General features: G+C 46.0%; 1 protein-coding gene across 2 annotated transcripts in view; it reads left to right on the forward strand.

Moving 5' to 3' along the window:
- PUF60 (poly(U) binding splicing factor 60) overlaps positions 1 to 26,683 on the forward strand; it is a 252,737-nt gene that overhangs the window by 65,645 nt on the left and 160,409 nt on the right. For both annotated transcript variants that reach the window (XM_085604603.1, XM_085604604.1), the window contains exons 3-4: positions 1,403 to 1,492; positions 2,476 to 2,526. In XM_085604603.1, the coding sequence (XP_085460729.1) occupies positions 1,403 to 1,492; positions 2,476 to 2,526 (141 nt within the window). The remainder of the gene's footprint in view (positions 1 to 1,402; positions 1,493 to 2,475; positions 2,527 to 26,683) is intronic.

Below are 26,683 nucleotides of genomic sequence, written 5' to 3' on the forward strand. Positions count from 1 at the left end.
GAGTTTTTCCTGAACACCCTCCCTACATTTTGTTCAGTGCCCACATGGTTTGAGTTGATGAAGCACTGGTTGACCTGGGTATCTTGCACGCATTAACATTTTATTTGTTCTCTAAAACATAGCTTTGGATCTGTCCAGCACTTCATAGCTTCCTTGGGGTAACCATGCCAAACAACACGGTCTGTCTTTGGCAGCTGGGTTCCTAACTCTCCCAGTGCTGTACCCTGCTTGCCATAGGAACTGCCTCTGGTTTTCAAGCACACTGCCCTGGAGTCAAGACATGTACCTATCAATGCAGTATGTAGTGCTGCCAATTGTGTCGCGCCTTACACATTACCACTGTTGAGACATCCTTACAATTGACGATCACTTTGACCAGAAGGTTCTGCTATATTTGCTTATGTAGGCCTGCCTGGCCAAAGCGTAAAGAGGCATTAAATGGGAGTAAGATAAGGTTTCTGTTGTTGTGACTTTGTCGCTTCCAGTTTCTAGAGTCTCTCCCTTTATGGTCTGTCTCCTGGCAATCTCTTAACTGAGCTATTTGGTTCGTTTTTTAAAACAGAGTGAATGAACAGGTGAGGGTGTGCATCTGCATTAGGGGGCATGTTCCTTGGTAATGTAGAATGCATGCTGGATGTGCACAGCTCTGTTGAACTAGTATGGAAGCAGTATCCAGCCCCACCAGGTGGTGTTGCGGTACCAACCGGTTGAACATAAGCAATCCCACTGATTAGTCGACATAAAGGTAACTTTTTCTTTTGAGTCATTTTGTCCATTGGAAAGGCAGAGTTCTCTTGAATATGTAAGTGAAAAACGCCCTTTTCCTTGGCAACTTTGTTTTTAACCAACATGTTTCACATGTGAAGCCTGGGTGAAATGCTTTGCAGTCAGTCAGGATCTGGGTCGTGAAACTTAAAGGTCAAACCTTTTGGCCTTTTCGCGCTTCTATTTTATAGAAACTGCTCTTTGCTGGACGTGACCGGTGAGTGGAAAAACGCATCGGGATGGTGGAGGTCCTCCCTCCTAACCTTCGTACATTGGAGGAGGTAAGTTGGGTGCCTGAAGACGAAAGGGGGATGGGTGGCAGCTGTATGAACAAACCATGGTCCGTCTTCCATTGGTGATGCCACTTCACACCTCCAGATACAAAAAAAACTAACAGTGGAGCGTTGGGTTTATAATACATGTTCAGGATACTCCAGCTATACTCCTTGATGTGCTGTCAGTCCGCCATCAAGATGGAAGCTATGGACATCCGTGGTTGCCAGTCAGGTGTTGTTAACACCTGTTTGTGAACAAAGTTGTTGACTGAGCACTCGAAACCGCATATTTGTTTGTGTTTTTTACATTACTATTTCTGCATAGCTCTCGGAATAATTGTAGCTTGTTCTCTTCCTCTCAGGCCAAGAAGTATGCCATGGAGCAGAGCATCAAGAGTGTCTTAGTGAAGCAAACCATCGCTCATCAGCAGCAGCAGCTGACAAATCTACAGGTGAGGGGAATTAGGGGAGCTTCATGTGTTTTTATGCCTGACGTACACACCCCCTTTTGAGATTGCAAAGCACATTAGAACCAAAGTCCATCCCACAAGTCTGCCTGGAGCCAGGTATCACCCCTTCACCTTCTAGTGCCAAATTGAAGACTATTTTTTTATACCCATCCAAAACCGTTATTTGAATAAATGTCAGTATCTGCCTTTGCTCCAAATTTTAAATGTCTACTTCCTGTTCAGCCTCCCCACCTTTCCAGCCCCTCATATGGTATGTACAGTTTGCTTTAAGTTCCATCACTTTCTCAGTTTGAAAGAACAGTCTGTCATTTTTTGCCAATAATACTTGTAAGAGGTGTGTCCCAGCTAACCTTTCTCTCTTGTAGAGTGGGACTAGCTCTGCATTTGCCCATCTCGAGACATTGTCTCCAGCGCTATCCTGTGTTACTGCAAAGGATAGCACTTCTCCTTGTTCTCTTTACAACACACAGGTCCATTGTGTGAATAAATGTTGATCTGATGCTTCTGATTGGTTTGAGGTGTCTGTATTGTATAGCATCTCTTCTGACCACTTGGAAAGGTTAGCCTTTCCCTTAAGTCTCACAACTACCTCCTTAGATATTGTTGACCTAAAACACTGTCTTTTGTCCTCCATAAACCGAATACTCATCATGTGCAAGACATGGTGGAAATTTACCTTTTGTTCTTTGACAGAGCCCAACTCTCACCTCCACTCCCTCCCGGCTTTTCAGTAGATTGACCTTCACATCCTAAAATGAACTCACTCCCCAAACCCCATCACCCCCAAGTGACCCATTTTACCTTGTTAAAAATCTGCAAAGCCTTCAGTTTGGAGATGAAGTTCCCTATTCTTATCAGGTCCTCCATTTCCTCTGTCGGCAAAAGTTTTTTAAAACTCAAAAGAAATTGATTTGTTATATATACTGAGCTCCAACAGACTGAACTCTGTCTTTACTGTCTTTCAGATGGCAGCAGTGACAATGGGCTTTGGAGATCCTCTTTCACCTTTACAATCGGTCAATAGAAATATTCACTTCTTACTGGGCAGTGTTTTGTTTTGTGTAGTCAGAACCTTGGAAGGTGGGGAATTATTTGTCAGTTTAATTGACTCATTAATGAAAGCACCCATTTGATAAATGTATGTTAAAAAAAAGGAAGAAAATATCTCTGGAATAGAGGTAAGAATGGGAATTGCACACACTTAGCATTTGCAGGCTGGGAATAAATTCCCTCTCTGCCTGGCCTTGGGGGTTGGGTCGACTAACTGGGGATGAGAGCTTTTGTAATCTGGACTCCTCCTTTGCCCATTGAGATGTCTTTCTAGAGATGCTACAACCAGGTAAATGGGAGGGGAATGAAGCAGTGTATTATGTTCCTGGTAGTTTTGTATAAAAATGTCTTGACTGCCCCAAGAAATGTGTAGACCGAAGCAAAGCAGTCCATCGACCTAAGCGTGAAGACGACATGACTGTAAGTATAGGGTGGACTGTCAGCCTGCTTATGCGCTGATGTGGCAAGCTGGCCGTTGGGCACTTTGTTCCTGATTATTGGGTGGAATGAAACTTCTCTAGTCCAAAGTTCCTGGTTGATCGTTTTCCCTAGTCTACTAATATAGTGGTTCGGTAATGATTCAACGGTAAAAATTGAGTAAAGAATCATTGAACTTTGATAGTATAGTCTTATTCCAATTCAAACTTTGAGGTGCGTGTGCTGGATCTGTTTCCAAGTGGCATCAACAGTCTCAGTCCAAAGTAAATGGGAAAAAAATATTTTAAAAAAATCTAGAAAAAAGAAAGCACAGGAATATATTTTAATAATGAGCCGATATCGTAAAACACAACGTTTAATGGAGTCTGGTGTTCAATAAAAACCAACTAAGTCTCCGGCTAATTTACGAATGCTGCATGTCTTGAAATTATAGACAATTATGTTAGTAATCGCTGGAGTAATTGCAGAGATTGTGAAGGATTTCCCTGTTGTTGGTCTAAATATGGTGTATGCAGCCATCATGTATACTCTGTCACAGTGCGTGGAAAGTTCACTCTCAGTTCAGCAAGCCCCATCATGATTGCAAAGGGCAACTGCTAATTGCTACCGATATAAGCTATGGTCGAGTAGGCTGGACAAATGCCAGGTGGAGGCAAAGTGTACCCCAGTTTTCCTAAACTGACTTTGCTTTGATCTGACAGGAAATGTATAAGTTGGTGGTGTGTAGATGTGTATTTAGTCCTTCGCCGTAACTGAGAATCTTGTACAGACATTTGGGAGTAATTGCGTGGTTAAAAAGCAGACTAGTGGGGGTTTGCCAGTAGGAATTTTTTTTTGTAGTAATTGGTGCGATTTAAGCATTTGATCCACTGCCAATACAGAGGTAACAGAAATTTAATGTGGTTTCCTGGTTCGGAAATTGGTCCCACTGTTAAAAAGCTGGATATATAGACTTTTTTTCAAACGGCACAATTTCAATCGCGCCCTTGTAATGCTGTCCCTCCATTTACTGGCTGTATACTGATAGCCTTTTTGTGAAATGTAATCATAATGTCCATAACCACAACCAACACCTTCCTTTTTCTCACAAGTAGACCTTTAGCATCATGTCGAGGAAAAATAAGTTCTTAAGTCACTAAATAGCTCCCAAGTATCCAAGTGCTTACCATAGCAGAAAGTATTTGTACCCCTTTCTGTCAAAGTGATTAATCTTGGACTGTACTGATGGTTTGGTTCTCCCCCCATAACCATGGCTAAAGTATTCATATTTGTGACGTGGCGATTTTAACTGTATTTGGATATAAATAGCGTAGTTTCATTTAGAACAATTTGTAAATCAAGCAATCTAGTCCCGTCTCTTTTTTTTTTTTTGTCCTCATCTTCACCATGGCTGAAACTCGCGTAAGCCAAAACAGAAAAGAAAGGCATATAGAGCATTGACAAGCTGTCTCAACGAATAGCTGGGAGAGGCCTTACCGTAGATAGATGCTGACCATGACCCCACAGCTATGTCAAGCGCCCCAACCAATCTTAACATCTTTTAATGGACTCAACGCGCATCAACCAAAAGCCACTTCCACCATAGCTAAAATCCGCGGGAGAATTGGCATCTATGCCATGCGGCTTAGCAGGGAGAATAAACCATGGCTTCATAATCATAGGACCTGGGGGGGGGGGGGGAATAAAAAAACCCAGTCTGTTATTGGGACCAATCAAGTAGGTACCAGAAAGCTCTTTTACTCAAATTCAAATTTCCGGACCTAAGGAGATCTATTTTCGAGATTTGTAACATCGACGACTGCCAGTCATATAGAGAAGGTGGAGATGCCTCTTTCCAGCGCTTGCATATTTCTTTTCGAGCCGTCAGGATGGAGTAGAACATAAAATTTGCTGCTGGACTTTGCTTCTGGTCCACAATCCCAAATATTACTAACCGCAAGTCCACAACAACTGTGAAACCCACAGCAGAGGAAAGTTTAGTGCCGATAGCATCCCAAAAAGATGACAAATGGGGGCACTCAAAGAACATGTGGGCGTCAGAAGCCTCAACTAAACCACAGCGGGGACATGCCACCAGAACACCCGGAGTAAAGTTAGAAAGCCTCTGAGGGGAATAATAGGCCCTATGGATAGTGAAGAGATGGTTTCTGCGAAGCCAGGCAGGCTTAACCAAGTCCCACATGGTGTTACATGACACATGCCAAAGTTCGTTCAGATTTTCATTTGGCAATAAGGTGCCCCACAGATGTTCAGGGAGAAGAAATTCCCCATCTATCTCATCCAAAATTAAATTGTACCAAAAGGAAACTTCTTTAGGTTGAGGTGCTCTATCCAACAATGTTGACACCAGTTGGCTATTTCCTCCTAGGGGCATGTTGTAACTCCGAGGGGCACTAAGAGTTGGATGTGTGTGGGCCCAACTTGAGATTTGCATATACTTTAGTCTAGAAAGGTTTGGACCGACCTTGTTTACCAGATACTCCCAAGGAAACACTGACCCTTCCAGGAACAGATCGCCCCATGATTGAATACCGGCATCCTTTAGTGGAGTTACCAAGGCGTCATTAGCCCAGCCAGGGGGAGTTGGAAGGTCCCATATTGGAGATCTGTTTGAAAAGTACCCTAGTTTGATAGCAGCCCTAAGCTAAGGTTAGACCAAGTTTTAGCTAAGCCATGGAGCACCTTCAGCTTAATTTTTTTTTAAAACTTGGGGTCCCCTAACTTAAATAGAAAACCTGACTGCCCAACTCCTTCACACTGTAGTAAGGCTGAAAACATATTCCCTATTCCATGGGATGACGACAATTTTAGCAACATTCGAGCATGTCATCTGAAAGGCCCAAGCATAGATCTGGAGGTCTGGACCAGCCAGTCCACCTTTCTCCCTGCGCCGTCTAATTTTTTTCTATGCTATCCTCACGTTTTTGTTTTTCCAGATAAAAGAGGAAATATCACTCTGCATCTTGCTAATAAGCAATGCCTCGAAATATAAAGGGATAGTGTTAAAGATGTAGTTCAGCTTAGGCAAAAAAGACATCTTTACTAAATTTGCACGGCCCAAAACGGTTAGGGGCAGATGGACCCAAGATGCCATTAACTTCTGGCATTCTTTAGCAACAATAGAGAAGTTCATAGAGGCAATCTTGTTTATATCTTTAATAATTCTCAGACCCAGATACCTCAAGTTGTTGCTCATTAAATCCTGAAAGGTCACTGTTCCATGCCATGATTTCGGTTTTGGCAGAGTTGACCTCATATCCTGAGATACTTCCGAATTCAAGAGCTAAGTTAATAATTGCAGGGAATGCCGTACTGATCTCCGATGTCATGATCAAAATATCGTCGGCATATAAGGACACCCTTTTTTCCCAATCCCTATATTCAAAAGATTTAATATTGTTATCCTCTCTAATTTTTGGGCAAAAGGCTCGATAAATATATCAAAAAGCAGCGGAGAAAGTGGGCAACCCTGTCGCGTTCCTCTTGTAATAGTAAAACGATCGGACAGGCCTCCATTGACCAAAACAGATGCAAGGGGATTATGGTATAGGAGTTCTACAGCTCTGCGGAAAGCACCACCAACGCCAAACTTCTCCAAGGCCCCCGACAGGTACAACCAGTTGACCCTGTCGAAGGCCTTGGTGGCATCCAGCGTCAAAATAGCCAAAGGTGCAGATGAACTTGTGGCCATATCGATAGCTCCTATAAGGTCATACATCAGCTCATAGAGCTGGCGACCCTTAACAAAGCCTTTCTGATTAGGATGCAAAACTGAGGGGGCCACCTGACCCAATCTCTTGGCCAGCAATGACGCAAAGATTTTATAATCTGCATTAAGTATTGAGATTGGGCGATATGAGCCACAGTCAGTTGCAACCTTACCTGGCTTAAGGATGAGAGTGATAGAGGCATTATTCCAAGAGGAGGGTGGTAGAACACCCTCTTGTAGGATTTGATTGAATAAAACCGCAAGGAAGGGCGCAACCTCTACCACAAGATGTTTATATATCTCGGGGCGCAACCTCTACCACCAGATGTTTATATATCTCGGCGGGCATGCCATCGGGCCCCGCCGCTTTACCCCCCTTGCAGTTTATCGCCCCTACTACTTCAACTTCAGTGATCGCACTTTCAAGAAAGGAGGACTGCTCTAAAGATAATGATGGTAACGTAATGCCGTTTAGCCAATCTTTTATTCTCTCGGGGGAGATGTTTTATCCTCCCAATAGATGTTTTGAAAGAAATTTTTGAAGGCAGATCTTATCTCTGGGTCTGAGGATACCTTCCCAGCACTGGTTATGATAGAGTTAATGTTATTACGCGACCTGTCCGTTCTAGATTTCCAGGCTAACAGTTTACCCGCCCCTTCTCCAAATTCAAAATGCGCAAGTTTACTTGCTTCCCACCTCTGGAGAATGCGCTGATTAAGCAATGAGGCCAATTCACCCCTAAGTACCGCGAGCTTCTCACGTATATTGGAATTAGGACCATTACTGCAGGAATCTAACTCGTCTGTAATGATGTCAAATTAGCCTCTATGCTTGAGACTTCCTGAGTATATTGCCTCCTACGGTATACAGTCTTGCTCTTTATAACCCTTCTCAGGAAACACTTAAGAGCGTCCCATACCATAGAGGAGCAGGCTGAGCCGATATTGGCTTGCAGAAATTCTTGTGTTTCTAGTCTCAAAGATGTAATATCCTCAGGTGATGAAAGAAAGGAACGATCAAAGGACCAAGACCTGGTCGTAGATTGAATCAGGTCCTCAAGCTCTAGCAAGACAGCAGAATGGTCTGATAGATGTGAGGGAAGATAGCTGATATTTTTTACTGAATCACAGAGAGCTCTGTTGATCAAAAAGAAATCAATCCTGGAACTATGACGATATTTAAAGTTTCGGAATGAATATCCAGGTTTCAAACCAGCTATTGCTCTCCAGATATCAGTATATCCGTATTGGTCCATGCATTTGAGCAGGAACACTCTAGACCTGGACAACCCCTGCTGACGACTAGAGGGGGTTTTATCCAATAAGGGATCAAGCACGATGTTAAAGTCCCCTGCTAAAATAACTGGCTCGGGGAAGTGCAGGAGTTCAGAAAATAATGCTTCCAGAGCAGAGGGGTCGTCCCTATTGGGCCCATAGAAACCGGCTATAGTAAGAGATGTACCTCCTATAATCACTGAGACAATTGCCCATCTACCTGCGGGATCAGTTTTCTGCAAGATTAGTCTAGCATTACTTGCCTTTTTGAAGAGAATAGAAACTCCCCTAGTGTTAGAAGATTGGGACGTGGAGACTGACTGATCTATCAATCTATTTTTATTTACGATCTCGAGCATCTCCGTTGCAACTAAGTGTGTCTCCTGGAGTATAATGATCTGCGCATCCATGTCACGTAGGTATTGGAGAATCCTATTTGCTCTGGGTTTGGTGCGCAGGCCATTAACATTCCAGGAAAAAATCCTTAAGTTAGCCATAGCGACTCAATAAATACTGATGGATAGAAAAGTAGGATGACCTGAGACCCCTTTAACCACATATAAAGCTTGTCCTTACTCTAAAAAGTAAAAAGAAAAAAATTATCAGCCTGGTAGAAGATGAGGAGAATTTTATAGTGAAATTTTGCCCCCCCCCCCCCCCCCCCCCCCCCCCCGAACCTAGAAAGCCCCACCCCTGAGGAACCCCTGTGTAATCTAGCCGGAACAGTCCGGATAGTGGTACCCCTGCCCCTGTCTGAGCCTCCACAGAGCGCCACTGCTAGTTGGTGAAGTTGAAGTGTCCACGGACTGCTGAGAGCTAGAAGCCCCACAGTGGGAGAAGTGGGAACAGTGAAGAAAAAAGAAAACAAAAAATAGCAAAAACTAGACCCAAACACCCTGAGAGAGTAAAGTGGGTACTCAAAAAAGAAAGGAAAAAGTTACCAATCAGAGATTCCTTTCACTTTTTTTCTCTCTTCACCCCCTTCATTTTTTTAACTTTTTCTCTACCTTTTATTACTCTCTTTATTTTTTATTTTTTTCCCTTTCTATGTCTCTTTATTAGTGTTTTTTTTTTTTTCTTTTTTCTCTTCTCTCCCTCTCCCCTCCCTCCTTCCCTCACCTTCGCTTCCATCCTCCCTTCCCACTCTCCTGATTCTTCACTTTATTAACTTTTTAGATATTATGGCTATACCCTTCGCATCTTTCCCGATTTCCCCTTTTTCCCCTCCTCCTTCTTTTTGCTTTCTTCCCCCCTATTTTAAATATCATTTATTTTATAATCTAGCTACTCAGGCTACCTTACTAGTTTTTAAGACGGGGAGAGAGAATCAAGGGAGATGAAATGGGTCATGTTAGAGAAGAGAAGCCACCCGAGAAGCCGATTGCAGCTATCAGTCTGAACCCCCCGTGGCCCCCCCCATGGACCTAAGTAAATCATCAGCTGCCTCTACTGTACGGATGTTATGCATCTTGTTATTTAACATTATCTTCAGGGCTGCTGGAAAGTTCATCTGCACATTTGCCCCTAATTTCCTAAAGGCCTCCATTCTCCTGCCCAACTCCCATTGCCTGTCTAGAGTAACCCTAGACAGGTCAGATCTTACTTGGAAGGTAAAGCCAGTACCTGTAAGTGATTTTTGTTTAAGAGCCAGATTCAGGATAGATTCCTTTAAGGCATAGGTATGGAAATACACTAGGATTTTACGGGGCTTAATCCTCTGCGAGTTGTCTGAATGGATCTCTGTGGATCCGTTGGATGTCTGTGGCGAGGAGCTCTTCAGGGTGGTCGAAATTGAGAGACTTCTTTAAAAGTTGGATGATATATGCCTTAATATCCTGCCCTTCGTGACCTTCCGGCACGTTCAGGATGCGGATATTATTTCGCCTCGCGTTGTTTTCCAACACCTCCATCCTATCTGTTAGAGCGGAGTACACATTTTTCAATTTGACAATCTCCTCCTTTACGTGGTCCATTTCTACAGACAACCCCGCGACTGTCTCTTCCAGTGCACCAGTCCTAGTGAGGAGGCCATCTATCTTATTGTCTAAGGACTCACAGTATGAACGAATCTCTTTCTGAATGATCGTAGATTCTTCAAACCCTCTTTTGATGTCTGCAGATAGGTTTGAGAACATCGACAGTAATGAAGAGGGTGAGAAATCAGGTGATGCACTCGCAGTAGGGATAGAGGTGAAGGAAGCAGGGAGGGCATCAGAGATCAAAGGGAGAGAAACCTGTAATGCATTTTGCTGCTCATCATTAGATTTTAAAGTCAAGTGCCCCTCTGAAATCTGGCCCCCCGAATATTCACACTCCGGATCGACACCTTCGTTGCGTATTTCCAGGTTAAACACCTCCGCATCCTCGACAGCTGGGTTAATAAGCGCTGGAAGGAGAGAATGTGGTACCTCAGGTAAACTGGTAACTGTGGTGTTAACCTGAGTTGACTCAGACATAGTAGTTAAAGTATCTGAAGGGGTAGATACTATAGAGAGATTATTCTGGGCCAAATCCAACACCTGGGGTATGACTTTAAAGTAGGAGCGCAGAGAGGGCGTGATCCTAGTCTAGAGTCAAGGACTGGTCTGGCTATTTTTCTGGACTTCTTAGTACGTTTAGCCTTTACCTCGGTGGAGAGATAAGAAGAATTTCTAATTGGCGATGTTATAACCGGTTGGAAAGATACTTTGGGTGTCAGCTCGTGCCTGGCTCTTGTTGAAGCTTGAGTGGTGGCATGGATGGGTACTACCTCCTCCAGCGTTTGCAATGAGGAGGCTGTTCGTCCATTCACGTCCTCCTTTTCTTTAACTTGTCTTCCCACCTTGCTTTTAGCCTGACCGCCTCTCTTGATGTTGATAAAGTCTCTGGACCCACTTCGCCCCCTCTGCCCCTTATTAATTATGGGTGTGGGCAGTTTAGGGCATTGGAGTGGGGGCTGTCGAGGGTGAGGGTGAAGGCCTAAGTTGCTGGAAATTTTTCCCTCTAGGACGGCTTCTGAGGTAACTTCTGTGGTTACCACACCACTACGGCCCCCCCACGGACATAATTGACAGGGAACCAGGCAGGATAACACGCTATTGGGAGCCAAAAAATATCCATCACCTCCTGCCCCCCCCCCCCCCCCCCCCCTTGCCTACACCCTCTTCCTCCCTCACCTGGTCCGTGGAAGCTGCGGATACTGTAGACGCAGCTAATGGGGCTTTTCCGACTTTCCTGGTAGTTACACTCACTGTTGTGATGCCTGATGGTTCTCTCCGTCGGGTAGAGCTGTCAGCACTAAAATCCCTCTGCAGATACCGCACCCGCCTCCCACAGCGAAGCTCCAGGGCGGCCAAATGCCACGGGCTCGGCACCTGTGGCAGAGACGCGCCGACCGGCCGTGAGGCGATTAAGAGTTCAGGGGCGGCTGAAAAGCCCTTCTCTAAACACATGAAACACATGCAGCGAGGTAAGGAAGACCTTAGCTGCTATACGTGGGGCGGGTCAGAGCAATCCGATACAGTCAGCGAACAAGTGAAATCTCCAAAACACCAAACTGACGGAATGCAAAAAGATCGTAGAAAGGCAACGTAGCGCAGCCCCCAGGGAGCACCGAAAAAGCTCACATGCTCAGCATTTCCGAATCACAGCCGAAGGCTGGAGGCGTGGCGCTCTGATGAGAGCTCAGAGTGGAGTACCGCGACAGCTAGCCTGCTGACGCCATGTTCCCCCTCATCTAGTCCCGTCTCTTGAACATTGCTGCCATTCTGCTATAGTTTTGAGATTTCTCAAATGCAGCGTTTTAGGAGTTACGAATGCATTCTCCCATTGTGTAAATGCTCTGAATATGTTCAAGGATAGCTGGTTTGGCATCTTTAATGAGGCCGGTGTATGTTAAGAATTGCCTACTGTGTATTCCAAAGTTATCCATAATTGAGTTAAATGGAAAAGCTGACCATTCTCAAACAGATCCACAGTGTAATTATATCTGTGTGTCCCAATGCTTCAAGTCTTTAATACGAATATAACCACTTTACTTGGGGAGACTTCAAAAGATATCTCAAGAGTGTACCTTCTCCTTGTCTTCCTTTTAACCACATTGCAGCATTGCAATGCAACCCTCAGTAGTTTGGGAAGTGAACCTACAGGTTTGCATTTCTCGTGCAACATATTAAAAAGCATACCATCCTGTATTATTTAGTGAGGGAATCCGGTTTCATCGGTTCCGCCCCGCTAACCAATGTGCCGCCCACTCTAATAGGTGTGATTGATGATATACTACTATATCTGGGACACTTAACCCACCTTTGTCAGTAGGGGCGGAGGGGTTAATTTAGACTGTGTGACTTCCCTTCTACCATTTTCACATATCTGGTCCGCCAAGAGGCTCATTGAGTTAATTAAAAGTAGTTGAGGGTACCCGCACTGGTAGTATATGAAGGGGTAGAATAATCGTGGCAGCATAATCATTTCAGCAACATCTACTTGAACTATTGGGGCAAGAGACTTTTTCCCCCTCTAAAAGGCAACCTGAAGTGTGGTAACCATAAATCCAATTTTTCCTCTAGTATTTCTTTATGATGCGCTCTAATAACCAAATATTTAAAGGTACGAGTCTCCCAATTTATGATAATTTGTATGTGCAATGTAAGATGAAGTAGATGGATGTCCTATACCGTGTAGTATACATAGGATTTAGTCCAGCTCGCTTTTAGTCCTGCCAGTTTTTCAATTTTGTGTCATACCTTGAAATTGTGATCGAGACTTCCTGTGACATCTTTGATAAATATTATTATGTCCGCATTTAGGGAGATTTGAGTTTTAGTTCTTAAGGGGGTGCCCTAGTTTGCTCCTGAACTTCTTAGAGCTTCAGCAAATAGGTTCACAGCCAGTGCACACAAATTGAGTGATAGTGGGCATCCCTATCTTGTCCCTTTTGAAATATATTGTTGTGAGAGCTACCCATTTTAACTCTGGCAGCAGGGCGAGTATATTGCAGTTGTATCTATTGGAGCATTGGGTCACTGACTGCAAATTTGTACAATGCTAAGAATATACTCGATATAAAAGACCTCCGCTTAGCGTCTGTATGAAGTATATAGAGACAGATATGTTGACTTGTCTACAGGTTCATGCCTTGGCTTAAGCAAGGCAACTACCAGAGCCTTGTGAGTAGTAGCCGAGAGGCAGCCCATCTCCATGGAGACACTAGAATGCTCAGTCAGCTTTGGCATCAGCAAATTAAAGATGGTCTAATAAAATTCAGATGGCAGGCTGTCTGTGCCTGAAATGTTATTTCTGGGCATACCAGTTATAGCATCCCTTATTTCCACCTGAGTCAGTTATGACAAGGATCATTACATCTAGAAACAAGATATTCTCTATTTTCATGGCCTAATCCTAATTTTTTATGCAGTTGTGAATAGTATGTGGCAAAAGCCCTGGTAATATCCAACTCGTATGCTGCATCTACCCAAGATGTCTCTTATAGCTGTAATTGTTGGTTTCCCAAGTCACCTTTCAGGAGCCTGGCCAATAATCTACCTGCTTCTTCGCCATGAGTACATGTGACATATCCTCTATAATTAATACAATACGTCGTACTTTTTTTTTTTTTTGGTATGTCTGTAGTAAAGTGGGGATGAAGAGGGGTTCGCTGTGGTTTTGCATTCCTGTTTTCTTAAGTTATCTTCAAGTGTTAATATTTCCTTAAGTATTGTGTTGCTGCAATCTACTGTTGCCTTTGTGGCCGGGCCTTTGATAACTATTTTTAGAACCTCCCACTCCAATCTGTTGTATGCTATACCAGTGTTTATGGATTAATTTGCCCAGGGCCTCTTTCAAGATGGCTTTGTACTAGCTTAAATGGTTTGCGTTAGAGGCATGTGTCCCCCCTGCCCCGCCAACCACCATAGGTGTACAGTCTAATTTATCCATTATCAATACATACCTTCCCTGAATATCTATCTCTACTTCAGTCTCTCCAAAGGTTACCTCCATGCCATATCATTACGCCCCTTGCAATACACACAGTAGGAAGCTATAGAATATTTGGCTTCAATACATCTAAATGGATGAGACAAAGTTCAGTGGCTCAACAAAGCATTTGTTAAGGTGTAACCCCTACTGCTCCCCCTTGATTTTTGTTCTTTTGAGCTTAGACTGATGTGCAGTGTTGATGATGGCAAAATGGTCATCTCCTTTGAGTCTCCCCAACAGTGCATCACTAAACTACAGAACTGTATGATCCAAGTTGTAGATTAGATGGGTAGGAACTTTTAGAGACCGTATATTGATAAGTCTTTCTGCTCATCTCCAGTCATAATTCACCTAACGTACTGCCCAAGCCTTTCTGTTCCACTGTACTAGGCCTCTCAACACCCTGCTTCTCAAGAGTGAAATCTCGTTAATACATTTGATCAAGATCTAGCTCTTACCCATCACTTCAAAAGATTGGTGGCTCAATATACCCTGTTGCTTAGTTTGCTGCGCAAAATTGCCCCCACCTACCCTTTCACTTTAGACTTCTAGTTTTCCATGCATCTATCCTCTGTTCTCTAGAATAATGGATCTGATAGAGACTTCTTTCTGTAGATTTCTTACCTTAGAATTATACCTGTGCAAGTGAATCTGGAAAACATTTTGTGGGCAGTGCCCCAGTGCTGCCGGTAGGTGACATCGATCAGCACCGTGTAGCGTCTTCCACGCCGGAAGTGACATGCGCAGTGCCTATATAAGTGCCACTCCAGCGCACTGATATCGGTTATTTTCTTGCGGCGGTGTTAGCTACTCCTAATAACTTTTTGATTAGCTTTTTTCTACTTTTGTGTAAGCCTTTTTGAGCAGTTTTGTTCCTGTTGTGGAGGTAATATCATCTAGGAAGGCCAGCTTCAACGCCTATTGCACCCATCATCGCTCAATGTCAGTGACAGACCCGCACCTTGTTTGTCTCTGGTTCCTCAAGCGTGTCCACGCCTCTAAGACCTGAGTTGAATGTCATGTGATGAATCCGAAGACTTTGAGGGAGCGGTCCCTCAAGCTACTGGTGGCTTTGTCGCACTTATTCGGATAAGTTCCACTGCAAGAAGAGGAGTAACAAGTTGAAGCCGTTTTCGATTTTGCCTCATCCGTCGGTCGACAAGGGAGCGGCGTCATTCAAGCTCTGTATCTGCGGTTGAGCCAGCACCTGGCTCGCTTCTGTGCTTTTCCGAGTTACTGGGCACCAAAGCAACCCTCGCTCAACTTCACGAGTTTTATGTGGCCATGTGCCTCAAATTTGAGCGTCCCATTCCTGTCTTGCCTTGCAGGTGTGGGAACGGCCCCTACTAGTTCCACAACGTTGGCTAAGGCCCCGGCGCCAGTCAGACCCCTTGGATCCACAAATGAATCCGGACCGGATTCGTCATACCACTTCGACCTTCCCCGGCGCTGATGCTGACGCTCCCAGCAGCGCCATCTCCATTCTGATCTGCTACTCAGATACGGGTCCAGAGGGGCTTCGTCTGTCTCCTACTGGAGCTATGCCGTTGATGCCTGAGCACTATTCCTCTGGGCTAGGTCTCTGGGAGGATTTTGAAGGGGTCGCTGGACCCTGAAGAATGCCAGCCTGTAGATCCCCAAATGTACTGGTGTGAGGACTTGGCAGAGGCAAGCGGACTGAACACTTTTCTGGATACTGGCATGCTTTCTCCCCTTACCATGGCTGCGGAGGAGCGAGGGAGCGTCCTTTGCAGTTGCGGTGATAAGGGCAGTCGAAGCCCTGGACCTTAGCCTGCGCTTTTAGGCAGGCAAGAATAATGTCTTGACAGAGGTGCTTCAGCCGGGAGTGACCCCCTGTGGGAAGCTGGCTCTTTAAATAGTGGACCAAAACGAGGTACACTGTATAAGTAAAGAGACAAGGCAACCCGTACTGGTTTACAGAGGCAAAAATGATAGCACTACATGCTCTCCTTTGCGGTAGTGTGGGCGAGCAGTTTATCAGGGGATAGTGCTAAGCATTTGTTGTGCTCACATAGGCAATAAAGGAGACACACATTCGACTAAATCCAAGAATTTTGATCACAAGAACTTTGTTATCAAGTAAGTACTTTTTTAAATTTCGGTTTTTACAGGTAAGTAAATTGTTAACTTAAATGCTTCGTGTTGCAGCAATGCTTTTCTATGGGAAAAAATAACATAAATTGCATACAGTTATTTACGGTCCGTTTCTTGGGGGTCTCCTTTGGGACTTAGGGTTGTAGGGGCCAAGTGTCAAAGTGCCACCAGCAGTTACTTGTTACCTGCCCTGGGGCGTCCGGGTGCAGACATGCTGATCTGGTTGGTAGCTTTGCACGCTACACTGGTGGAAAAAAGGGGGGTCATGGGGACAAGTCAGGGAGCTCCCAACGGGGGGGCTTGTGTCCTGGGAACAAGGGGGCACAACCGGTACATCGGTAGGATAGATAGGCTGGGCTCTGTGCGTCTTAGCTCCTTGTGGTTGTAGGTCTCGCTGGTTGAGGGTGCAGAAATCCGGGCAGCTGGGCAACTCTGTAAGTGGGTCTCTACTGTGCTGACGTCCCTCGACAGCTGCAACGACTTGGTGCTGTTAGAGTCCCGACAGGACTAAAAAAGGCCCTGGTTGCTGCAAGGGGTCCAGTAACCTGGTTACTGGTGCTGTGCGACTCCAGTCTGTCTGTCTGATATACTTTCACTCAGTGGGTGGGGGGAGAGTGGGTGGGGCAACTCTGCTTCTTCGGTGCCTGCGGACTGCATCGGAGTAGCTCCAGTCTACCTGGTTTCTTGGTAGTTGCTCAGCTGCAGGAATAGTCACCCTGTCCCTATTGTCCAGACTAGTGCAGGCAGAGTTTGGTGCCAAAACTCCACAGCAGTCTGCAGTTCTTGCAGCTTTTTTTAATCCTCTTCTAGATGCGTTGACTCGGAGTTCCTGGCTACAGAGGTGCCTCCTAAAAACTCAATTTAGGGGCATTAAGGGGAGTGACAGGTAGCCACCGGGCTACTTACCTTTATGGCGACTATATGACCACTTCTATGGGAAGTGAGCATAACCCTAAACCAGTGAACCTAATTCCACCAAAAACCAAGATGGTAGAAGTTTTGTGGTCAGGTAGGCCACCTAGCGGGATGGAGAACACGCCTCCTGACTAGCTAATTTTCCCCCAAAAAACAATAGAGAGAGTGAGGGTAATGAGGATCCCGAACCCCCGGTCTGGATATGAGTATATAACAAAGGAGGGAGAGAGATTCAGTCTAAAAAGAGTCAATCGAAAAGAAGGGGGAGAGATGGAGAAAGGAATAATTCAGGGCAAAAGAATTTCCTATTTGGAAAAAGACCATCACTCACCAACCTGGTTGGTGACATGCTTCATCATCTGGGTCCCACCCTGACCGCCGAATGCCGTCAGGGTGTGCTTCGACGCCTGGAATTCCAGCGGAGCGGGTTTTCGCGTGTGTAGGTGAGTGAAAACGTGAATGATGAAAAATAAAAGTGATATTTAAAAGTGTCAGTGGTGTGCTTCCTAATAATTTAATATGAAGCCACTTGGCTGTGAATAGATATCGTAACTGGTATTAATGGCCAGTGATATCAGTGTTGGTATGTGTGTGTGGTCAACATGTTTCAACCTTTCTAGTAATTCTTTTTCGTCAGGACCAGGAATTTGAGGAACGGGGGGTCTGCACTCGCTAAGGTGCACCCACACCCTGAACCTCTGTGTACTACACCTTTATTAGAGAGTAGTTTGTTGTGCCTTCAAGCCGTTCTTGAAGGATGATTCAGATGTTAAAAAGGCTAAATATAAAGCCTCATGGTTCCCGTGGGGAGCGTGGGCTCTGAACCATTGGTTCTTTCACCGGTAAGCCCGTTTACACACCTACTTCGGGGTCCCATAGTTACCGAATGCTGGTGCCAAATGGGCCCAGGGCAGGAGGTGGCATTTCTGCTGTCTGGGGAAGCCTTGGGTTGCATATTAAAGGCAGCGGAGGCCTTTGAAGCCTCCTGCCTTGATATGCTGAATAGTTAGCCATCCTGCTTGGAGGAGGTGACACCACCTCCTGCCAGAGCAGGCATTGTTTCTGCTTTGAGAGCACGGGCTCTCACCTGCAGTGGGTCAGAAAACCGTCTGTGGTGGCAGACTGTTCCACACCAGCCAGCCAGCCAGCCAGAAGGTTTTCACCAGGTGCCCTCTGGGTGCATATATTAATAGATTCATCACTGGAATCCGTGTGCGTTTATTAATACGTGATGTTTGATGCCAAACATCCCTAGTTTCAGTGAAGACATCATATAGCTCGGGAACTCGTAATTGCCAGTGTCCAACACATACTTAAAATGGCTTCCGTTTTCACTTGTAATATCCAAGAATCGACCAACATCACAGGAGCATATCTGCTCATGCAGATATGTCCACATATGGTATAGTGCACCCTTCCTTAGGGCTGTAAGGCCTGCTGTGGGGTGGCTTCCCTATACTGCATTCAATGTCTGCAGACATTGCATATAAGAGGTGTGACATGTCGTGACTTCCCTTTTCTGTGCAACATGGCATGCAGCCTGCAATGGCAGTTTGCATGTTGGTGCTTAGGAGTCCTTTAGGGTGGCACAGTACATGATGCAGCCCTTAGGGACTCACTGTCATGCCATAGGTGGCTCGGGTACCATTTTCTAGATGCTTACAGGGGTGCTAAAGGTATTTCCAATTGAGGGAACAATTGTATAGTTTTGTGGAAAGAGATCTGGCACAGGGAACCTGGATAGCAGGAACCCAGTGCATCAAATACCAGGCAAAAAGTATGGGAGTCCATGCCAAAAAACACACTTGCCTACACCTTCTCAGAACCTCTTCTCCCATTCAATGAAGCCCTTTTTGACGTCCTGCTTGGTACCTGGTTCAAGCCCATCACAGGGGTCCCTGTGAACAAGAAGATTGCCCACTGCCCTGCCTCAGTGGCACCATTTTTCTCACACAACACCGCACCCCGGAAAGCTTTGTGGTCCAAGCGTCTACCTCCAATGTAAATCCTGGTGCATCCAAGAGACTGGACACCTTAGAAAAGATGTTTTCTTTCACCAGCCTGACGCTACTGTCCGAAAAGTCGTTAACCCCATGCTCTATAGGACTCTGTTGCACAGGTGCTGCCTATGGTCCGGGAGGAGGCCCAGTCTATACTCATACAGTCTTTTGCCGACGGGAGAGACGCGCCTAAGTTCATGATCAGATGTAGACTGGATACCACCGACTTTCTAGGTAGAGCAGTTTCATTGACAGAGGTTTTACGGCTGCACGCTTGGTTTAGGGGTACTGGCGTTACAGGGGATGTCAAAGCATTGCATATGAACATGCCGTTTGATGGCTCCTGTCTTTTCAGGGACTAGACTGATTCAGCGCTGCAGCGCTTTAAGGGCAGCTGGGCTATAACCAGGTCTATGGGCCTTTTCCTCTTTTCATGGCCACGGAAGGGGCTTCCAGCCGAGGATGTTGTACACACAGGCCTGGTGGGTTCAGGCAGCCTAAGATTGGGCAGTCCCCTCACCCACCTGCTGCAGCCTTTAAACCCTTATAGTTTGCTCTCCTGGGTACCCAGTCGGAGGCAGGATATGCTATCACCTGCCCCACTGGAGGTCTATAACATCAGAACGATGGGTTCTTCACATTGTCCGAAGGGACTACTCCCTCCCCTTTGTGACTTTCCCTCCACCCATACCACCTGCCCTGCGGCAGCCTGACAGAAGACCATCTTACCTTGCTCTGCCAGGAAGTGACGGCTCTCTTGGCCAAGGAAGCCATAGAGAAGGTGCCGACGCCAGTAGTAGGTCATGGAAGAAATTAAAAATGCTCACATTCTCTCAAGTTTTGTCTGCCCTGGGCCCTGTTGGACTTGCAGGACGCACATAAATCCATGTTCCTTTCCTGCCTGCCCACAGGCGTTTCCTGTGGTTCACGACGGGCCGCAAGCACTTTCAGTTTGCTATGCTCCCTTTTGGCCTTACCAGCACCCATTGGGTGTTTACCAAGGTAATTGGGGTGGTTGCAGCTCATCTGCGGAGGTCTGGTGTGCCAGTCTTCCCCTATCTCTACAACTGGCTGTTGAAGGCGGGCTCGCCCCAGGCTGGTGTCTCCCATCTCCAGATTACGGCGGACCTCCTGTATTCTCCGGGGCTCACTATCAACGTGCCGAAGTCGCACCTGCCTCCCTCTCAGATGCTCCCTTTCATCTGAGCTATTCTGGACACGGTGCAGTTTCGGGCTTATCCTCCCGAACCGTGAATGCAGGATATTCTGGTTATGATACAGATGTTTCAGCCTCTATCCTGGATTTCAGTGAGACTGACTCTGAGGCTACTGGGCCTCATGGCCTTCTGCATCCGGGAAATCTCTTGTACATGGTCCAGATCTCCGAGGGTACTGCACAAGATCTGCAGTGGTGTTTAATGAACGGTGATTGGAGAAGTGGCAGACCCCTCTCCCTTCCCCAACCAGATCAGACAGTAGCGATAGATGTGTCACTCCTGGGAGGGGGCGGCCATCTGGGAGAGGTGGAGGTCAGAGGCCTCTTGTCTCTTGCGGAATCCAGACTCTATATGAACCTTCTGGAGCTCCAGGTGATCTGGCTGGCATTGAAAGCCTTTTGACCCTTCATCAAAGGAAGGCAGGTGTTCACGGACAAGACCACTATAATGTGGGGCTTGTTAAGTGGCCCTGCGTCTCTGGACATAACTGAAACAGCAGGGCAAATCCCTGGTGGTTCAACACCTGGTGGGCTCTCTGAATGCCAGGGATGACAAACTCAGTCGAAGATGTTTAGCGGATCACAAGTGGTGTCTCTACCCTGAGGTGATGCAAGGTCTCTTTTCACAGTGGAGAGATCCTTGGTTAGATCTGGACGCCACCACTGAGAACTCTCAATGGCAGCAGTTCTGCACACTAGTTTCCAAGGCGGCTCTTGCTTGGAGCTGCCCTTCGTCTTGAATAGAGTTCAGACCGCCTGTGCGCCTTTACGCCCATACCACTCCTGCCAGAGTCCCCAAGAAGATCGGGTACGGCCGGGCTCAAGTCATTCCCTTGGCGCCAGACTGGGCTTGGAGAGTTTAGTATCTCGAGCTGTTGAGCATGGTCATCGGTCCTCCAATCAAGCTGCCCCATTGGGGGGCATCTTCTGTCGCAGCAGTAGGAGAAGGTTCTGCACCCGACCTGGTCAACGCTCTGCCGACTTGCATGGAGATTGAGAGGTGACTGTTGACAGCTTTTGACCTTCCATCCAAAGTCTGCAATGTTATTCCAGTAGCTATGTGTCCCTCCTCCAAAACGGTGTACCTCTGCTGTTTGGGGCAGTTTTGTGGCATGGTGTGCAGAGAAGCAGGTTGACCCTCTTTCTGCTCCCCTCGCTCGGGTTCTTCTGTTTCTTTTCCCTGCCCAGCAGGGCTTATTTCTGGGCACTGTGAAGGTCTACCTTTCTGGTTTTCCTCTTTTCCGAAAGGAGTCACCACCTACCTTTTGACTGGAAAGACTTCTTCGAACAAAAACAACTTGCAAACATCCAGACCCAACAGTAGATGGCAGGAGTATGCAAAGAATGTGAATCTACAGCTCTACATGCCATGAACAGATGCTAACTGGGTAAGTAACATCCTTCTGTGGTTGCCTGGCCAACCTTTCCTCTTCCAGTCCCCTATTGTACATCGGTTCTTGAAAGGTTTGCAACATATGTTTCCTCCTCGCTTCATTATGCCTCAGTGGGACCCTAATCTGGTCCTGACGATCCTGTAGTGCTTTGAGCCCTTGCACCACTGTCCTCTCAGGATCCTTACCATCAAGACAGGCTTCCTGGTGTCGTTAACATCTACCCGGAGGGTCAGTGAACTTCAGGCTTTGTCATCTAAGTCTCCATACTTGAACTCTACAAACTGGAGCTTCCTTTCTGCTGAAAGTCGTCACTCCTTTTCATGTAGGCCAGTCCATCCCCTCTGCCTTCTTTTTACACTCTGCCACATCCCTCGAAAGAAGAGGCACAATTTCACTGATTGGCCCCAAAAAGAGCGTTGTCATTCTACCTTGACCAAGAGATTTCTGGACAGATGACCAACTCTTCGGGGGGAGGTGGGTATGTTGGAGTGAAGAAGGGAAAGGTGGTTTGTTTTACATAAAAATCTGCTACTCTCTGGCCAAGAAGTAACCCCCCCACCACCCCCCCCCCCCCCCCCCCCCCGAGGGCTTGCGTGCTCATTCCACTAGAGCCAAGGCAGCGACCATTACGTTAGCGCGTGGAGTCACGGTCCTGGACATCTGCCAGGCAGCAACATAGGCCTCTCTGCACACGTTCACAAAACACTACTGACTGGACAGTCTGGTCTGTCAGGATGGGCACTTTGCCCGCTTGGTCGTGCAGGACTTTATGCTGTGAAATTTTTGCACAGACCCACCTCCGGAAAGTATTGCTTGGGTATCTATTCTAAGGAAAGGAATCTGTGGCTAGAAGTCTCTTATCAGATTAACAAGTCACTTACCTTTGGTAAGGCTTTATCTGGAAGAGACTATCCTCCGATTCCTTACCGACACACCCATCGTCTCTTGCAAACGGATTTCTAGGGGCAGGGCTTTCCCCTTTTAGGGCCTTAGTTTTCCACACCAGTGATCAGTACTCCTAGTGGCTCCGCTCTCCTGGAGTGGAAAGTCGCAAAAATAAACTGACATCAACTTGCTGGGGTGGCGCCGTGCACATCACTTCTGGTGCAGACGCCGCCGCGCGGAGCCAATCAACGCCCAGGGGTACTGCTAACAAAAAAAATACAGATTCAGGCTGATGCCTGCTGATAATTCTAAGGGAAGGAATCTGCGGCTAGATAGTCTAAACCAGATAGGGCGTTACCGAAGGTAAGTAGTTTGTTGAACTCCCTCTTTTAAATCCTTGTCTTGGATTTTTAGATTCCACCATTGTCATGACCCTACCTATATACAACTTAAGATTTCTCATTGATGGCCTTGTAGAACTCTCCGTTTCTCATTCGCCCTGTTTGTTCTCCCAAAATGTGGAACTCCTTGCCTTAGTACCAAAGAGCAGAACATCCTTCCTTTTCACAAGGCCTTAAAATCTTTTCTGTTTTTCTATGTGCGAGCTATGCTTAGACTGCTGAATCACCTTTTTGTATCTGCTCCTAGCACCAGACACCTTTTGAAGTTACAGCATGCGTTGTAAAACCCCAAGATACATACATATCTTTAAGAGACCTTTCTGACTTGCTCTCAAGATGTGTGCTGTCTCCTATACAAAGAGATTTAGGGCTGGTTAACTTTTTTTTCTTCTATCTGCTTTCAAAAACTTGATGGAAGATGTGCAAAAGGGTATCTGTTGTAGGGTCATCCAGTGCACAGCCACTAAATTCAATTTGCCAACTTTGCTTTTGAAAGTTTGGTTTGCGAAATTGAAATGTTATGAGTAGTGAGATGGTGTATTGTAAACACATTGGTTATATGTCAAAATTTGCTGCCATCTGTGACCTCTTAGGGGACTCTATGGGCAGCGGTGACAACAAGCTAGCTTTAGAAAACCCACGCCTAATCTGGTATCTTAAAAATTATATGCATATGGTGTGCCTTATTTTCTCATCACAAGATACATTCCTGATATGGGCTGTATTGTTTATACATATTTCTAATCCATATTGCTACCACCTCCAATATATTATTTTAAAAAAAGCTTTGCTTTTAGCCCTTCAAATCCTCTTGATTGCACTCCTAAAACTGTATTTGTAATTTCCATAATGTAGACAAGTATGCTAAAGTTTGTTGATTATTACTACCATTTCACTTTTTTAAGATCAACACATTTTTCTACTATTCTACTAAAATAATTTTTATAGAATTGCATTTTTGCTTAATACAGCTATCCATAACTGCTGGTTCTAATTTATTATATTTAAATTCTGTCCGTTTCCATCATCAAAACATTGATGATACTTACTTTTGTAAGCTTTTCTCATTTTAGGCTGTCTGCATTCTGTACAACACCTTTTACCCACACATTTGAATATCAGAGAAGTTGGGGAGAGTTACAAAAGCAAAGCTTTACCATTTTCCTTTATTTTCTTGAATGTGATTTACTTGCCTATACCTATTCTACTATCTGCAATTTGCCATTTTCGTCTACCTCATTTCTTGCTTCATTGGTTATAAGCATTTTGCAAAGTTGACTTTTGTTCCAACAAAAAGTAAAAATAGATATGTTGATTTACAAAAATATGCCAAAGTAGGAGAGTTTCCCCTTTATACTGCTGTATCTGTCCAATTATTTCACCAGGCAATACACCACAGTCCTAAAGTCCCGCAGTTAGCTGCTTGAAGAGTCCGTTGAACAAGAACAAATATGGTATAATCCTAATTTATTAAAACCTATGAACAGAAAACATTGAGCCCACCAGATGTTTTTAGCCTCCAAGAAATGGACTACAACTCCTTTACCCAGGGAGCTTAAACATCCGCCTCATCGACTTCAGATCACACAAATACCTACCTTTCAAGCAATGGTCACCTTTGAAAACTTTCTTATGTAAGACAGTTTAGATGCCCTAACCATATTTTCAAATAGTTTTACCAAACTATCTAAAGCTTAACCTTAAAGACTTCATCTTTCTTCATGTATTCTATACAGTGAGTATTTGTTATATTTTACATCACCTAGCTGTATCCAACTTTAGTTTATGACCACAATATTTTGCTCATTTTCAAGTTTGGATATGTTTTTATTATGATGCATTCTTCAGAAATATATAACTAGTATTCGACATCTGTTATTGCCCTAATTAAAATCTATTCTTCAGAATGATTATGGTTAACCCGCTTAACGCTGCGGTAATTCCGGTGCGGGGCGTTCTATTGAGTGGGCGGGGCCGCGTGGGCCAACGGCCATGCGCAGCACTACCGAGGTATTGCTCGCGACGGCTGTTGGCCGACGGGTGCAACAAAGGGGTTAAAACAGCAAATCTAATAAGCCGCCTCATTCTTATTTAGGCATTTTCAAATGCAATTCAAAATGTTATTACATATGTCACGTACCCTCATTTAATAAACCATAGGTTTAGAGGTAATTTTGAAAATACTGTACTATGCTGTTTTAGCCCCTCAGTCAATTTACTGGGGCCTTTTTTTTTTTGACAACAAACTTTATTGGCATTTGTAAGGACACCGGGGAATTCGTCCCCATACACGGTACCAAGATGAAGAAAAGAACAGTGAGAAGTGGCATCCTCGTTCAGCCCCCCCCTGGTCTGCAGAACATCAGACCCCCAAACCCTCCCCCCCCCACCCGCACATCACATCCGCCCACGGTCCAACACAGATATGCCATATTTTCTATCCGCATGAGCTCCATATTCCAATTACCCATCCACAATACATGGGGCCCGGGGCCCCGAAGGGGGACTCACCGGGGCTCTGATTAGCCTCTCTATTGGGTCCAATGGCACTGCATCCCCCCGCACAGACAACACAATACCCCGATATCGCGCCCATCTCTTCCAGACTTTACCATGCTTACTCGGACAACCCCTTGCCAAGAATACCGCCTCCTCCGCAGACATGCAGCGATCTAGTGCTTTCTTCCAGGCCTGAACCGGGGGCGGGGCAGAAGACTTCCAATGCTGGGCAATATCTCGCTTGGCCAGCGTCAATCCCAAAAACAGGAGGTGTCGCTTATAGATGTTGCCCCCTATCTCCTCGGTACAATGCAACAGTGTTAAGCGGGGATCGGGGGGCAGCTCCCAACCCAGCACCCCCCCCAGGCAGGACAGAACCGCCGTCCAGAACGGGCGCAGCCGCCCACAGTCCCACACCGTGTGCAAGAATGTACCGTCCCCATCGCCGCAACGGAGACACGTGGGGGACCCAATTAAGTGCATGCGCCAAAGGCGGTGCCGGGTGGAATACGCCCTGTGCAGGTATTTGAATTGTATGAAGCGGTATTTGGTGGCCACCGCAGCATATCGCGGACCCGCTATAGCGTCTGCCCAGTCATCCTCCGTGAGCGCGGGGATATCGCGCTGCCACGCCTCCTTGGTATTATCTAGGGTAGTGCTCATGAAGGTTGTCAGAGTCTGATAAATCTGGCGAATTTTGTGATCCCCGAGGTCTCCCATCAACAGTCTACCCTCTAGCGGGTGGAACTCCGGCAGAGTGTCTAGGTGCTGGATGCTAGGTGCGAGGGCATGCCGCAACTGGAGATATTTGTGAAACTGGGATTTATGCAGCTCAAAATCGGCCTGCAGCATCTGAAACGACTTAAGCGACACTCCCTTCATCACATCCCCCAGCGAGGAGATCCCTATCATGTCCCAATAGCGAAAGCCCTCCAGACTTGCCGTCTCCTTGAGCAGGGTACCCTGCCACAATGGGGTGGCCCGCGTAAGCCTGCCGCGCCAGCCAATAGAGATGACCGATTGCCGCCAGATCCGGATCACCGTAGCACACGCCGGGGGCAACCGGTCTAGCGAGGAACGGCTATAAAGAAAATGCAGCAGAGGCTTCTCTGCCAATGCGGCCCGGTCCAATGCGTAGGCTGGATCCGCGGGGGAGGCATACCACCAGTCATTTATGACTAGGAGATGCGCGGCCCTGTAGTAAGCCTGAACGTCCGCCACCGCTATGCCCCCGCAGTAGGTAGACTGCACACACGTCGCCAAGGCCACCCTCACCGGCCCGCCATGCCAGAGGAATTCATTCAAAAGTGCGTTCAGC

This window comes from Triturus cristatus, chromosome 5_1 (genome assembly GCF_964204655.1).
Source record: "Triturus cristatus chromosome 5_1, aTriCri1.1, whole genome shotgun sequence".
Taxonomy (NCBI): domain Eukaryota; kingdom Metazoa; phylum Chordata; class Amphibia; order Caudata; family Salamandridae; genus Triturus; species Triturus cristatus.